Raw genomic sequence first — 13,950 nt, 5'->3', positions numbered from 1 at the left:
ATGATGATAAGCCATTTTATTCAAGAAATTCCTAATTACAATTTGACAAATCAAACTCACATTCAGTTCAAATTTAACCTATATTTGATTACATTCTGCCAGGTAAGAATAAAATGTAAGATGTCAAGAAATATGAATTCCAGATATCAAAATTAGCTGTTACCAGTCAAAATACAACTGATGCTATCAGAAACTGGGGTTTTGACTAGTCATAACTAAAGTCAGCACATCTTTATTTTAGGGTTACTAGTGAAAGTCCTGTTTAAGAGATCTTGTGCATGGATATGTCTCCATAATCACAATAAAACTGCAAATCAGAAGGCCACTGAATATTGTCCATTAAAATCTTTTTTCCCCCTGTGGTTTATTTAGACTTGGCAAGCAATAGGACAAATAAATCATGGCTATTGCTTCCTCCTGTTCTGGTAAAAAACTTACTGCTGCCTAGTGGTCCTATATCTACTTATATAAAATTGGAGGGGCCAAGTGCTGCCCGATTCTTACAATATAAAGGAAACACACTACCAAATCTTAAATGCTAAACTAACGAAGAAAATACAATATGTCTTTTAAAAGAAAGTATCTAATCTTACACATAAAACAGCAAATTAATAATAAATAGCTCCTCACATATGGAGCAACTCACGCTGTTTGTAGATTTCTTGAACTATCATTCTACTCAGACTGTAGAAGTAGAATTGAGTAGAAGTGGTCACATTGTAATTCTGACCAGTCAAACTGCTAAATGTAAAATGTGATCATGTATTATCGATTAAAGCTTATTGTACATCAAAGATACTTAGTATAGCCCTTCATGAGGTCTAAGCAAACTTTCCTTAGTTAGGAAATGAACATAAAGTCCTTCAACATATTGTATTTTTTGTTTTAAACTATATTTCCTTTGCAGATGACAATTTTACAAATGAGCAGCTTGATAAAAAAACAAAATATGATGCCTTGATAAAGATTGCACTACCCAGTATATAAAACGTAGTTGAAATTAACTTCCCACAGAGCATAGTGCTGTTTACATGTTAACACTGTACATGTTATTACAGTCACTTATTATTATTGGGCTGCATTTGCTGTGTGTCATTATAATCTGGGTAATTCTATTTGTAGTGGAGTATTCTTGTAGTTTAGTATTGCATCTTTTACTTAGACCCTGTACTCTCATTCATTTGTTTTCTTTTTCATCCGTCTTATTAGACCTCTGCAAAGGTGGATGTTAGATAGAGCTATTATTGGAGTTAATCTACATGAAGTCACCAAACGCCATAGATGGAAACTCACAGGTATTGATAATAATATCAACAATGTCTTCATTTAAGTGCCCTATTAAGCCATGACTGTTTGACAGTGAGCAAACATGCACAGTACCTGTCTGAAACAGCCAGCCAAGTGGAATGTAACATGGCAAGTGGTACCGCCCTGACAAATGCCACAAAGCTGTCAGAAGAGTCAAGATGTCCATCAAGCACAGTCTTTACACACCCAATCAGAAGACTGATGACTGTGTTGGTGGACAGGCACTACTAAAACCTGTATGCAGTGGAGCAGATGTCCACAAGCAAACACACTGGCATACATTGTTATAACACCAATAATACACTTATTACACATTCATGTTCCATTAATAATAATCATAATAGAAGTAAATAATGTAATATAAGTGATCTGACATTCCAAAGGGGGAAGATATCCATGTATTTTTTTATGGTTCAAGTATATTTTGGGGTCAATACCTTGCTGCCTTAATTGAGTTGAGTTTTGAATACAGGATTTTGACTTGTTACACTGTAAAGTTGGAATTTTTACAAACACCCTGCTAATATATTTATGAATTATTGATATGAATAGCTCATATTAAAATAAACGAATGAATGAACGAATAAATAAAACAATTACATTTTCGTGCAAATCTTAAAGCCATTTTTTTAATTATTAATTATTTGTTTCCTTTTCACTTCTTCTGTCCATATTTACATGTTTGCTATAAGGTAGTATTGTATGGATGAACAGTTCAATGTACGGCTGGACCACACCTGTGTCACTGGGCGACAGGTACTTTCATCCCCTCTCCGAAGCCTTTCAGGCAGCTCCTTCTTTCAAACTATGTGCCACCTTTTGCAAGTTCCAGACATCATTTAGATCTCTGAAACGCAAACCTCAAAGATATTAGCGTAATGTGCACGCATCGACCCTGCAGCACGCGAGACGTGATCCGAGTAACTCTACCTGACAGGTTAGATTGAGGGCAAACATGTCTGCAGAGCCACTGCTGTCCCCACTGCGTGTGACGTACTCTACGGTCCTTTTTCCAGGGAGTTCTAGATGTTTCTGTTATTGATTGGTTGCTGCACCAATCACGTCGGGACAATGGGTGTGACGCAGCCAATCCCGGGCGCGACGGGGCGGGCACCGGAGCATCCGTCCGTCAGAGCCGCTGGGTGATGTTAGGGCCGCCTTGGAGTGGGAGAATCCGCTCTGGACACCATTGCCTTGGGATTACTCTGAATGAGTTTGCTATAAACAGCTCGACTTACATAACCGCTAGTAATTCAGTGAGTGCACTACTCAGCGAGCTTCTCTTTTATTTCCCGAGCAGAGGACACGCTTAATTGCATTTCCATCTGGGCAGAGACCTCCAGTGTATGTGCACATATATATTTTTTTCTCCTAGGTGTCAAGTGCGGTAGTTTGCGGGAGGAAAACTTAGAAGAGGTGAATCGCAGAGCGCTCATAATGTCAGTGGTAGGCATTGATGTGGGCTTCCAGAACTGTTACATCGCGGTGGCCAGGAGCGGCGGCATTGAAACCATCACCAACGACTATAGTGACAGATGCACACCGTAAGTATACATGTTGACAGGCGTCATCATCTCCGTGAAATGTGCTGTGGATGTGAGTTTGTTACGCAATGTTTGCGACTGGAGGCAGAGCGGCGATGGTGTGCATACAGCGGGGATGGTGGTGGTGTCGGTGGTGGTGGTGGCTGTCATGAGGCCTGCAACTTTTGGTTTATTCTCCGTCACAGCAGGTGAACGTAGGTCACAATATCGCATGTGTATGAAATGACCCAGTCTTCTTATTTACAGTTGACATGTCACCACCAGTGAGCTTCAAAGTTAATGTGAAAAGCATCTCAAAGAAGACAGTATGCTGATGACGTTGTATAGCATGGTAATATGTTAGTATGCTGTGTCTTTAAAAGAAGAAATAAATTGGTTTTGACATGACATGGCGATCTTATGGCAGGCCAAAGAAAAGCGACATCCTTAACGTGTACAAAGACCAGCCCAGACATGACAAGGGATGCGTCAGTGAACGCGACATTGTATGTTAATAGTGAATTAGTTTTTATTTCATAGAGGATATGGTGAATTCATTAATCTCGCAATGCAAAGAAATGTCCATGTGGGTTTATGATAATGGGCAACATGTGCTGCAGCATCCTGCAAACAGGAATTGTGCAGCAGGGAAGGAGAATGAGCATTGCACCTTTAAGTGATGGGGATATTTTTATGGCAAGGTGAAACCAGGGAGTGACTTGTCACATACAGCACAGCCAATGTGAGATGGATCCCTAGAGCTCATATGACTAGAAAGCACTCATCTTTGTCTGAAAAGAAGAGTTAAATGGGAGGTGATGTATTTGAGCTTACTTCTGAAGGTGAACTGTTTCAATCTCTGTTCTCACTGCCCTGGTTTGGAGCTCTTCCTCAGACTCCCTTGTGAAATGTTCCCTTAATCCAAATCCACCTCTCTGCGCTGAACATTTGATTCTGTCTGCAACAGTCAGTCAATTACAGTTGTACCTCGTCTGCCACATCTGTTAAATGGATTATTTCTGTTGCCGTAGCCTTCCTAATTTTGCTGATGTGTCTGTCTTCCATCAAGGGCTTGTGTGTCTTTGGCCTCCAAAAACCGCATCATTGGAAACGCAGCCAAAAGTCAAGTAAGATAAACCATGGCAGTTTGTCTACATTACTGTAATAAAAGCAACATTACACATTGAAATGATGACGTTACAAACAATCAGCACACAGCTTAACAAAACACATCTTCTTATCTTAGGTCATAACAAACTTCAAGAACACAGTGCATGGCTTCAAAAAGTTCCACGGCAGAGCATTCGATGACCCGTTTGTCCAAGCGGAAAAACCCAAACTGCCTTACAGCTTACATAAACTGGCCAATGGAAATGCTGGAATTAAGGTGAGGCACTGTACAAACTTCCAGCACGTTCCTCTTCACTGCTTTTCTGTTATTTCCCTCCCTTTCTGTCTGACCCTGACCATTCTCTGCTGTCAATGCACACCTTTGTTCTTTTAACCCTCCTATGATGTTCCGGTCAAATCTGACCGATTTACAACTTCATAAGATCCTAAACATTTTATTTTTCTTCTGATTGTCTCAAGGCTTTATGATATCCTCCACACTAGGCATTTGAACATATAAAATTTCTGATCAGCACTTTCAACGAATTTTGAGTCATCTAATCAATTTTGTAACACCCATGGTGTTCCCGGTCAAAACTGACCGGCATATGAAATGAATGGGTAATACTAGATTATGTTCATTCCTTAGATGGAAAACATCCCCATGTACACCCACACATCTACATCCACAACCACAAACATCATCCCACCCTCACACACACACACACACACACACACACACACACACACACACACACACACACACACACATATACAGTATATATTCCCCCACGCGTACCATACATTCCAGACTGAAGAATTAGATGTCATTTATGGGAAACTGTCTCTTTCTCGCGCTTATATGCCCACCTGGGAGCCACACACATTCTCCAGACCTAACAATGTATCATACCTGTTCAAAGGCCCAATATATACCGATTTACACATTTCAAACTCAACAATTAGGTGTTTGTTATAGGAAACGATCTCTTTCCCATGCTTATGTGCCCATCCCTACACGTGAACCACACTTTACAGAGTAGACTATTTTCTCATAGACAACCTATATAAAACTTTATTTGTGCCTTTCTGTCATTTGACTCTGTGACCACTATGAGTAGGAAATTTACTGTAATAGAGGCTCTGGACCGATTTTTTGAATCAGATGAAGACGAGATGGAAGTTTAACTGGAGATAGAGGAATATGTGTCAGTAATGGAAGACAACATCCATCCTGATTTTGATCCAGACCTTTATGAGACTGACCAGTCAACAGATGAAGAGGCTCCAGAGGAAGAGGCACATGGAGAAGAGGCACGAGAAGAAGAGGTACCTGAGGTGACATTCCAGTCCAAGGGTGGCAACTTGCTCTGGTATTCTTCCTCCCAGGACAGAGGAGGCAGAGCAAGAGTGGAAAACATTGTAAGGATGACGCCATGGCCAACACGATACGTAATATCTCGTGTGGATGACAACAAGTCCAGCTTCCAACTCTTTTTACCAGAATCCATGGAGGGAATTGTACTGGACATGACAAACCTGGGGGGGAAGTGTGTGTTTGGGGACACATGGAGAGAGTTGGACCAGGTAGACCTCCAAGAGAGTATAAATAAAACAAGTTAGCTACAAATGTGATGCCTATGTTTGCAAGGCACACTCCAGCCTGATTGTACAATGCCACTCCTGTGTCCTATTCCAAGGCTGGTGAGCGTTCCTCCAGTTTATGTTTTCAATTTCAAGGGCTAGACAATGGGTGGGGGTATTTCACACTGAGAAAAACAGCTATTGATGGATTTACAAAAGAATACGGAAATGTTATCAAAATGCACCCAGAAGCATACATTTTAGGTTGAGACAGAGGCGCACACACACACACACACACACACACACACACACACACACACACACACACACACACACACACACAGATGACTATTCATGTTGATTTTCTGAGGTTCTGAGAATTTGGTCTCCGTTTTGATTATTATTATAATTTTCAGTGTCTATTCTTTGTATATTCACTGCAGTTATGCATGTTCACAACTAGTTGGAAACATTGTTTACAGCATTAAAGGGTGTTAAATAACATTTGGTAAATGATTATGTTCTAATTATGTTTTTTGTGGTAATTTAAGAGCAGTTAAACCTGATCGGTCAAATTTGACCGGGAACACCAAAGTAAGGGGGGAGAAACGAACATAATACAAGGGTTAATGCAGCCACTACACTGACCCTTACAAGTGAATAGAATCCACCCATGTTTATTTTCCCCCCTGTAATTCACCCTGAATCACACATTTATATGTGCATTAGTCTCATTAGCGTAACTGTGTCATGTCTACAGGTGCGATATTTGGATGAGGACAAAGTGTTCACAGTGGAGCAGATCACAGGGATGCTGCTCAACAAGCTGAAGGAGACTTCAGAGAGCGCCCTGAAGAAGCCGGTGGTGGACTGTGTCATCTCCGTGAGTGATGAAGACTTTACAGAGGGCCGCCATCCTAGTTCACCAAGTGGCTCAATGAAACATATTGATTTGTGCTCTCCTTTCCAGGTCCCGAGTTTTTTCACAGATGCTGAAAGACGATCGGTGTTTGATGCAAGTCAGATCGCAGGGCTGAACTGTTTACGGCTAATTAATGATACGACTGCAGGTAAGTGTTCACACAAATAGTCTGTGGTATCAACCAGGTCTGCCTGGAAGTCATCTTTTGGTTATTTTGACAGATTGGGCTACAATTCAGGATTAGCAAGATAGGTCATTCATGATCAAAATGTTCATTTTCACAAAAAAAACCTTCTAAACCTGAAACCACGACGAGCTAACATTTGTTGGGGTCTGTACCGACCCCAACAAAGACTTATAGGCCAGGACATCTCTGCAGCTCTCTGCATATTTTACCAATATCAAAGAGTTACATCTTCTGAGATATGGATATTTCACTGGGCCATGGTGCTATTTGATAATATTTGCACCAGCCTTTGCTGAGGTCACATTATTATTAAAATATGCAGGTGCATGGTTTAGAAGTACCAAAGCTCTTTTATGTGAATTCAGTGAGATATTTTATCTATAAAGTACAAGACATAAGTACTAATTAGGGTTTTATGACTTAAATATAAATAAATAATATAGAAATAAATGTCTTTATTATAAACAGTGGCTTTGGCTTATGGGATCTACAAACAAGACCTTCCGACTCCAGAAGAGAGGCCAAGAAATGTGGTATTCGTGGACATGGGACATTCATCTTTCCAGGTCTCCGTCACTGCCTTCAACAAAGGGAAACTCAAAGTTAGTCTCTCAGCTTTCTCCATCTTGACCTTCTCCTACACCGTCCCTTTGAACCCGAAGCTCATTGTCATTTCTGCTCTTTCAGGTCCTCGCCACGGCGTTTGACCCCTACCTTGGTGGGCGCAATTTCGACGAGGTGTTGGTAGATTACTTCTGCGAGGAGTTTAAGGGCAAGTACAAGCTCAATGTGAGGGACAACCCAAGGGCTCTGCTGCGGCTGCACCAGGAGTGCGAGAAACTGAAGAAGCTGATGAGTGCCAACTCTTCCGATCTGCCACTGAACATAGAGTGCTTCATGAACGACATCGATGTCACCAGCAGGATGAACAGGTACTAGTTTTACTCCTCAACCATGCATCTTCAAAGTGGAAATCTAGTATAATAGATGTTTTTTCTTCATTTGTAACCCACAGGGGCCATTTTGAAGAAATGAGTGCTCAATATCTGATGAGAGTGGAGATGCCACTGAAGACAGCGCTTGAACAATCAAGTATGTCCCTCAAATGTGGTGGAACTTATCAAGGTGTATTGTTTGAATACTATGAAGTCCACTAAGTGCATTGTGTGTGTTCTGTGGCAGAGCTGAGCCGGGACGACATCTATGCAGTAGAGATAGTGGGAGGCGCGACGAGAAGCCCCGCCATCAAAGAGAGAATCAGCAAGTTCTTCGGCAAAGACGTCAGCACCACGCTCAACGCAGACGAAGCTGTCGCCAGAGGCTGTGCACTTCAGGTGCCGTTCTCCTCTTGACGCCAACGGATAATGTCGTCATGTTTTGAAGTCCTGTACAAATATTCTGTGGTTCATGAAATGTAATGTTGTGATTTGTTTGTGTGTTTGTGTGTAGTGTGCGATTTTGTCACCCGCATTTAAGGTGCGGGAATTCTCCATCACTGACGTGGTTCCCTTTCCTATTACTCTTCGCTGGAAGTCACCAACAGATGATGGACTGGGGTAAGGACATTTATACATCTTAATGAGCCACATAAGACAGTAACACTACATAAAACAAGACTCTGTATTTCTCTGTAGTAATTTCTCTACTTGTTAAATCGAGCTAAGCCAGCTGGCTCGAGATACATTATTTGCTGACTGTGTTTCACAACCTGACGCAGCTTTTTCTCTCACTTTTTTTTTTGTCACAGAGAGTGTGAGGTGTTCAGTAAGAATCACGCTGCTCCATTTTCCAAAGTGATCACCTTTCACAAGAAGGAGCCCTTTGACCTTGAAGCCTTCTATAGCAGCCCTCAGGAGCTCCCCTACCCAGACCACAGGATAGGTAACTCTGTTTATTTTGTCCCTTTGAATCCCCTGAGTGACTTAACGACAGATGATGTAAAAAAGAAGATATCTGGTCTACAGCAATAGAGGTCATTGAAGCATTTGCTGTAAGTAGTTTTTTGGGTGGCCCATTTGTGGCAGAGTCCCTATAGGGATCTAAAGCCTGGATTGAAATGAGGAATAAGGCACAGTCTCTCACAGATGGGTCCTAATGAGTGAGCCAAACACCATCATCGTCTGTTGGTGCATGTGTGTGTTCATGTGTATACTCTGAGGTGGGAGATTAGTTTGTAACTTCCACCCACCTGTCTGTTAAGGGAATATGTTAAGGGCCTGTAATGGAAACGCTTCAACAAACCACTCGTTTTGTCTCCATCTGTCACCAGGATGTTTTTCTATCCAGAGCGTGGTTCCCCAGCCAGATGGAGACAGCTCTAAAGTGAAGGTCAAAGTGCGAGTGAACGTCCACGGCATCTTCAGCGTGTCCAGCGCCTCTCTGATCGAGAAGCAGAAAGGAGAGGGAGAGGATATGCAAATTGATTCTGAGCCAGTGGTGCAGAATGAGGGGAGGGCAGAGGACCAGGTAGGATGATTTTTTCCAACAACTATTCGATGGAGTTCCATGAAATGTGCTAAGAAGCTTAGCCTCTGACTTTTTGAAAGCCTGTTTCCTACTTATTCTTGTCCCTGAGGAAACCATATAAATATGCTTTAGAAGATAATTCCTTTACAGTTGTTTAATGTACAGTACCAGTTTATATTTCTTCTTTAATTATCATACAAATATAAAATATATTTGTTATTTAGATTTAATGTGGATTTCATAAAATAGCTAAATGTGTTATGTCTCAGAACAAAATGCAGGTGGACCAGGATGGCCAGAGCCAGGGTGACCAGCAGAACGAAGACAACAGTTCCAGCAGTAAGGTCAGTTCAGCTGCTTGTATCAGACAGTCTTGATATGAAACAGATACGAATTCATCTGTTGATTGTTTTTTTGTTTTTTTTATGAATCAATTAGTTATGTGATCTACATATGTCAGTACAGTCCAGGACGACATCCTCAAGTATCTTGTTTTGTCCAAAATCCAAAGATATTCAGTTTACTTTGCTAGAGGAGTAAAGAGACCGGAAGTTATGCACATTTAAGCAGCCGGAATCAGAGAATTTGGACTTTGTCTCTTGAAAAGTTACTCAAATTGATAAACAAGGTTATATTAATTAGACTGAAAATATAATAATAATATAATAATTGTGTTTTCTGCTTTCTAAATCCAGGAGGGGGCAGCTGGGGAAAAGCAGGACCCAGCAGCAGGGGGAAGCAAGCCCAAAGTCAAGGTGAAGAGTATCGATCTGCCCATCATGGCCAACAACATTCGACAGCTCGACAGCGATGTCCTTAACGACTTTGTGGAGTATGAGGTGAGTGCTCAAGCTGGCCTTTGGAAAAGCTGACTCATGGTCTGATTGAAATGCTGATTCCCGGAGGACTCACGGATAGAGGGGAGTTAAAACCTGATATGTGCTTGACATGTGCTCGACTTGGCTTTAGGTCTGTGATCGTGATCACAGCAATGTGGCTCCTCTGTTTAATGCTGACTAACTGGCCTAATCTATGCCAGCACCACTGTAGGGGAGTGTCTGCATGGTTCCCCCTGTTTAAATCTCAGGAATAATGTCTCTCTGACTAAATACCTTGATTTGACGTAAACGTGGCAGTTTATGTCCGTCATTATGTGAGAGCCTGAAATATGTTAAATGATGGCTACTAGATTTTAAAAGTTTTAAATGTATTGCCGCTTGACATAAACATCATTATGAGTAACTGCATTCATAATAATCAGGGTTGGGACAGAATACTATGAAATGTAGTCAGCTACTGAATAAAAAAATAATTTTCTGTCATGAGTAACTCAATCAGTTGGATTACAAAACAATGTAATCTACTGTAATCTGAATACTTTTGCAGTCAAACATTAAAAATAAGGCACCTTAAATAAAAACTTGGATGCAGCCACAAATATTTAAGTACCACAGTCACACATTTTTCTCTTGGAACAAACAACATTTTTTGGTCGAATCAAATCACCCGTACAGGCACATTACTCATTACAAATGGTCAATGCTTGATTTCTGAGCTAGATAACATGATATTGTAAGGTTTATTACTGATTTGGCTCCTCTATGACATTTTTGTGTGGTTTTTCCTCTCAGCGTCAGATGATTATCCAGGACAAACTGGTGAAAGAGCTGAATGACGCTAAAAATGCTGTTGAGGAGTATGTATACGACCTGCGGGACAAACTCTGTGGGATCTATGAAAAGTATATCACTGGTGACGTGAGTGCTGCTTTCTTACATATCTTTTCTCATAATTGTCCCGCTGACATTGTAAAACCAACTATAATTAAGGAGATGTACCCAGCAAATGTACCACTGCTGTACTTACTTAATATCAGTTTTATCTTGGGCATTAATAACAGGACAGTAACCGTCTGACGCTGATGCTTGAGGACACAGAGAACTGGCTGTATGAGGATGGAGAGGACCAACCCAAACAAGTCTATGAGGAGAAGCTCGGTGCACTCAAGGTTTGCTTTGATTTAGTCCATTTTCAATATTCGATGGGATTTTACAAACAGCTAGAAAAGCCCTGATTGTGTTTTAATATGGGAACACTGTTATTCTCCAGAGGTTGGGTCAACCCATTCAAGACCGACACAGAGAGCACGAGGACAGGCCGAGGGCTTTTGACGAGCTGGGAAAGAAACTGCAACTCTACATGAAGTTTGTGGATTGCTTTAAACAGAAGGTAAATCTTTTTAGTCAAAGGATGCAATGCCTTTAAATACCATGAAATAAAACTTGTTTAAATGGCAGGTTTGAATAGTGAAAGTTTTAGATTTGCAGATTTAATTTTAGTAAATATTCTGTGACAAATGTTTTTCCTAGGACGAGCGATACCTGCATTTGAGTGCTGAGGAAATGAGCACGGTGGAGAAGTGTGTGAGTGAAAGCATGGGCTGGATGAACAGCCAGATGAACGCACAGAGCAGACTCACCATTACTCAAGATCCTGTAGTTAAAGTAGCAGACATCATTGCCAAAATACAGGTATGTGAATGACCATTTAATATAAAATCCTTCCATTAGCTGTGAGGAGATCTGCTGATTTTCATTTTCGAACATATTCTACTTTTCTTACTCACCAGGAACTAGAGGATGTATGTAATCCAGTAATCAACAGGCCAAAGCCCACGGTGGAGGAGGCTGCTGAAGTCAATGACCAAAACAGCGGAGCTCATAATGGCCCGACAGCAAAGCAAGGAACAGAAGGGAAGGGAGAGGCGAAGGGAAGCCAGCAGACAAAGCCTGGCTCAAAAGAGATGGAGGTGGACTGAGATCAGTGTCTGAGAAGCATACACTGCAACCATCACCGCGTTTACCACAACTGACCATTTAGACAGTAGAAACATCAATACCTGGGACCATTTCTCCATTGACACCAGCCACCTTTGTGGGTTTGTTTTTTTTGTGCCCCCCCCTCCAATCAGACTTTACCTTCTGTGTGACAATGAATTGATTTACTCTCTCAAAGGTTTGACATACCTAATAAATGAAGGAATCATGCAATAGATTAAACTGATGTAAAACTGTTTCCTCTGTACCACAATACAGGAAGGTACCCCCTGTGTTTGCATTCCATGTGTCTCTTAAGTATCAGCAGTAAATCCTATAGATAGTGCTGTCCAAACAATTGCTACTGCGGAACTATTAGTTTGTATGCAATAATACAAATTATATATTTGTAGTTAATGAATTTGAAATCATGTCCATGTCTAGAGACTGTAAATACTATTTTAGTAAATAAAAGCAGCCAACACATATATGTACATAAAGAACATATTCCTATTACAATGGCAATGCTTGACACACCAAATCTCTTAGTAAGTGATTGGTTGCGTAGTTCCTTTTTTTGTTTTCTTGCATTTTTCCATAATTAAGTCCTAGGATTTAAAGATGGCAAAAAATAAATACATTTGTCTGTAAGACAAAATTTCTTAAGTCTGAAATTTATTTTTTGATTTTCTGCAGCAGAACCTGATTGGAAATTGGCCAAAATCTTTACCATACGTGTCTGTGTGAAGTCTTGTAATGACACTGGGACACTGTAGTACGATTGGAAGGTTACATACTTTATATGTTTGATTCTCTTGCAAAAACTACTAAATGTAAGGGATCCTGTTTGCCGTCAATACTTTCATTGTGGATCAAAAACTACAGTTGTCTACAGGGAAGAATTGAAGATCCGTGATCTCATAACAGAGCTGCAGGTATTTTTTTGGTTAATCTGACAAATTAAGTCGTAACAAAAATGTGGATGGAGCCTGAATTATTCAAAATTAAATGAATAAACTAGTAAGAAATAATAATCATGTGAATAATATCAAGGCAATTATGGAACAATCCAATAAATGTTTAAAAACCGAGTTTATTATAACATGTTTCATCTTGCTTTATAAGCATCACAAACCTTCAGAGTTAAGGTTTAATGTGGTTAATTTTACTTAACCCAATAATTATTTATTTTTTTTAAAAAGCAATTTTTTTCCAGTGACTTATTTCATAATGCCACCCACCTTTCATGACCAAGTCTTTGTCCATCAACATGGCAGAGCTAATTACAGGATTTAGGAAATTTAGGTATACATATTGATTAATAAAAATCTAATATTTAGTCATTAAAGCGATTTTTAAAGCACGACATGGAAAAATATTCTCTGGGTTCAGCTCCTTGATTGTTAGGATTCGCTGCTTTTCGATTTCATGTTATTATGAAGTTAGTGGGTTTTGGATTGTTGGACAAAACGAGCAATTAGTACACTGGGGGAAATTGGAATCACTGTTGCCAACTCTTCAGTAAGGATAGTTGCTATTGGCTGTCCTAAAAGTCGCTAAATGATGTCATCGCCTAATTTGCATAACTGGCCATGTGCATTTAATTGTAATGAGCTGTTGAAGTCCTGCATGAGAGTCATGGAAAGGTGAGGGTATTTTACTTAATAAATGTAGATTTCCTGTCAACTTTCACATGGATATGATACTACATGCACTTGCATCCATTGTTGATTTTTTTTCTCACATTTTTCGAAGAACCCAGCCTTTGAAGGTCTCTTCGAAGGACTCGCCTTCAAAGGCCACAAAAGCTGGGTCCTTTGAAGGATGCAGCCACTGATTTGAAATGCTGTATTCAAGTAGTCCAGTTGCCTATGATACAGCACTTAGACTTACCATGACCCGGATGACTGAGAACCGTCATCAACACTACTCTATGGTATCATTTGAATTCTGTACACACCCTTTCATTAAAAAACTCACATTTCACATGATCTGATATTCTGGCAATGAATGATGTTAAAACATGTAATCTGT

General features: G+C 40.3%; 1 protein-coding gene across 3 annotated transcripts; it reads left to right on the top strand.

The window, feature by feature from the left end:
- The first annotated feature begins 2,404 nt into the window (after window positions 1–2,404).
- On the top strand, window positions 2,405–13,907 carry hspa4l (heat shock protein 4 like). 3 transcript variants are annotated; one of them, XM_030392121.1, is made up of 20 exons: window positions 2,405–2,564; window positions 2,684–2,852; window positions 3,901–3,958; window positions 4,078–4,218; window positions 6,286–6,408; window positions 6,496–6,595; window positions 7,103–7,236; window positions 7,322–7,566; window positions 7,650–7,726; window positions 7,817–7,968; window positions 8,084–8,190; window positions 8,382–8,515; window positions 8,904–9,100; window positions 9,370–9,444; window positions 9,796–9,939; window positions 10,732–10,857; window positions 11,001–11,108; window positions 11,210–11,329; window positions 11,470–11,631; window positions 11,730–12,081. In XM_030392121.1, exons 2-20 carry the CDS (start codon window positions 2,746–2,748, stop codon window positions 11,916–11,918), a joined length of 2,499 nt encoding a protein of 832 aa, XP_030247981.1. In that variant the 5' UTR covers window positions 2,405–2,564; window positions 2,684–2,745; the 3' UTR covers window positions 11,919–12,081. The 3 variants fall into 3 exon arrangements, with proteins under 3 accessions (XP_030247981.1, XP_030247982.1, XP_030247983.1); XM_030392122.1 differs by having other exon boundaries at window positions 2,405–2,852; window positions 11,730–13,907; XM_030392123.1 differs by lacking the exons at window positions 3,901–3,958; window positions 4,078–4,218 and having other exon boundaries at window positions 2,405–2,852.
- The last annotated feature ends 43 nt before the right edge of the window (window positions 13,908–13,950 follow it).

The sequence above is a fragment of the Sparus aurata genome, chromosome 16 (genome assembly GCF_900880675.1).
Source record: "Sparus aurata chromosome 16, fSpaAur1.1, whole genome shotgun sequence".
Taxonomy (NCBI): Eukaryota; Metazoa; Chordata; class Actinopteri; order Spariformes; family Sparidae; genus Sparus; species Sparus aurata.
This window is presented reverse-complemented; position numbering and strand designations above follow the sequence as displayed.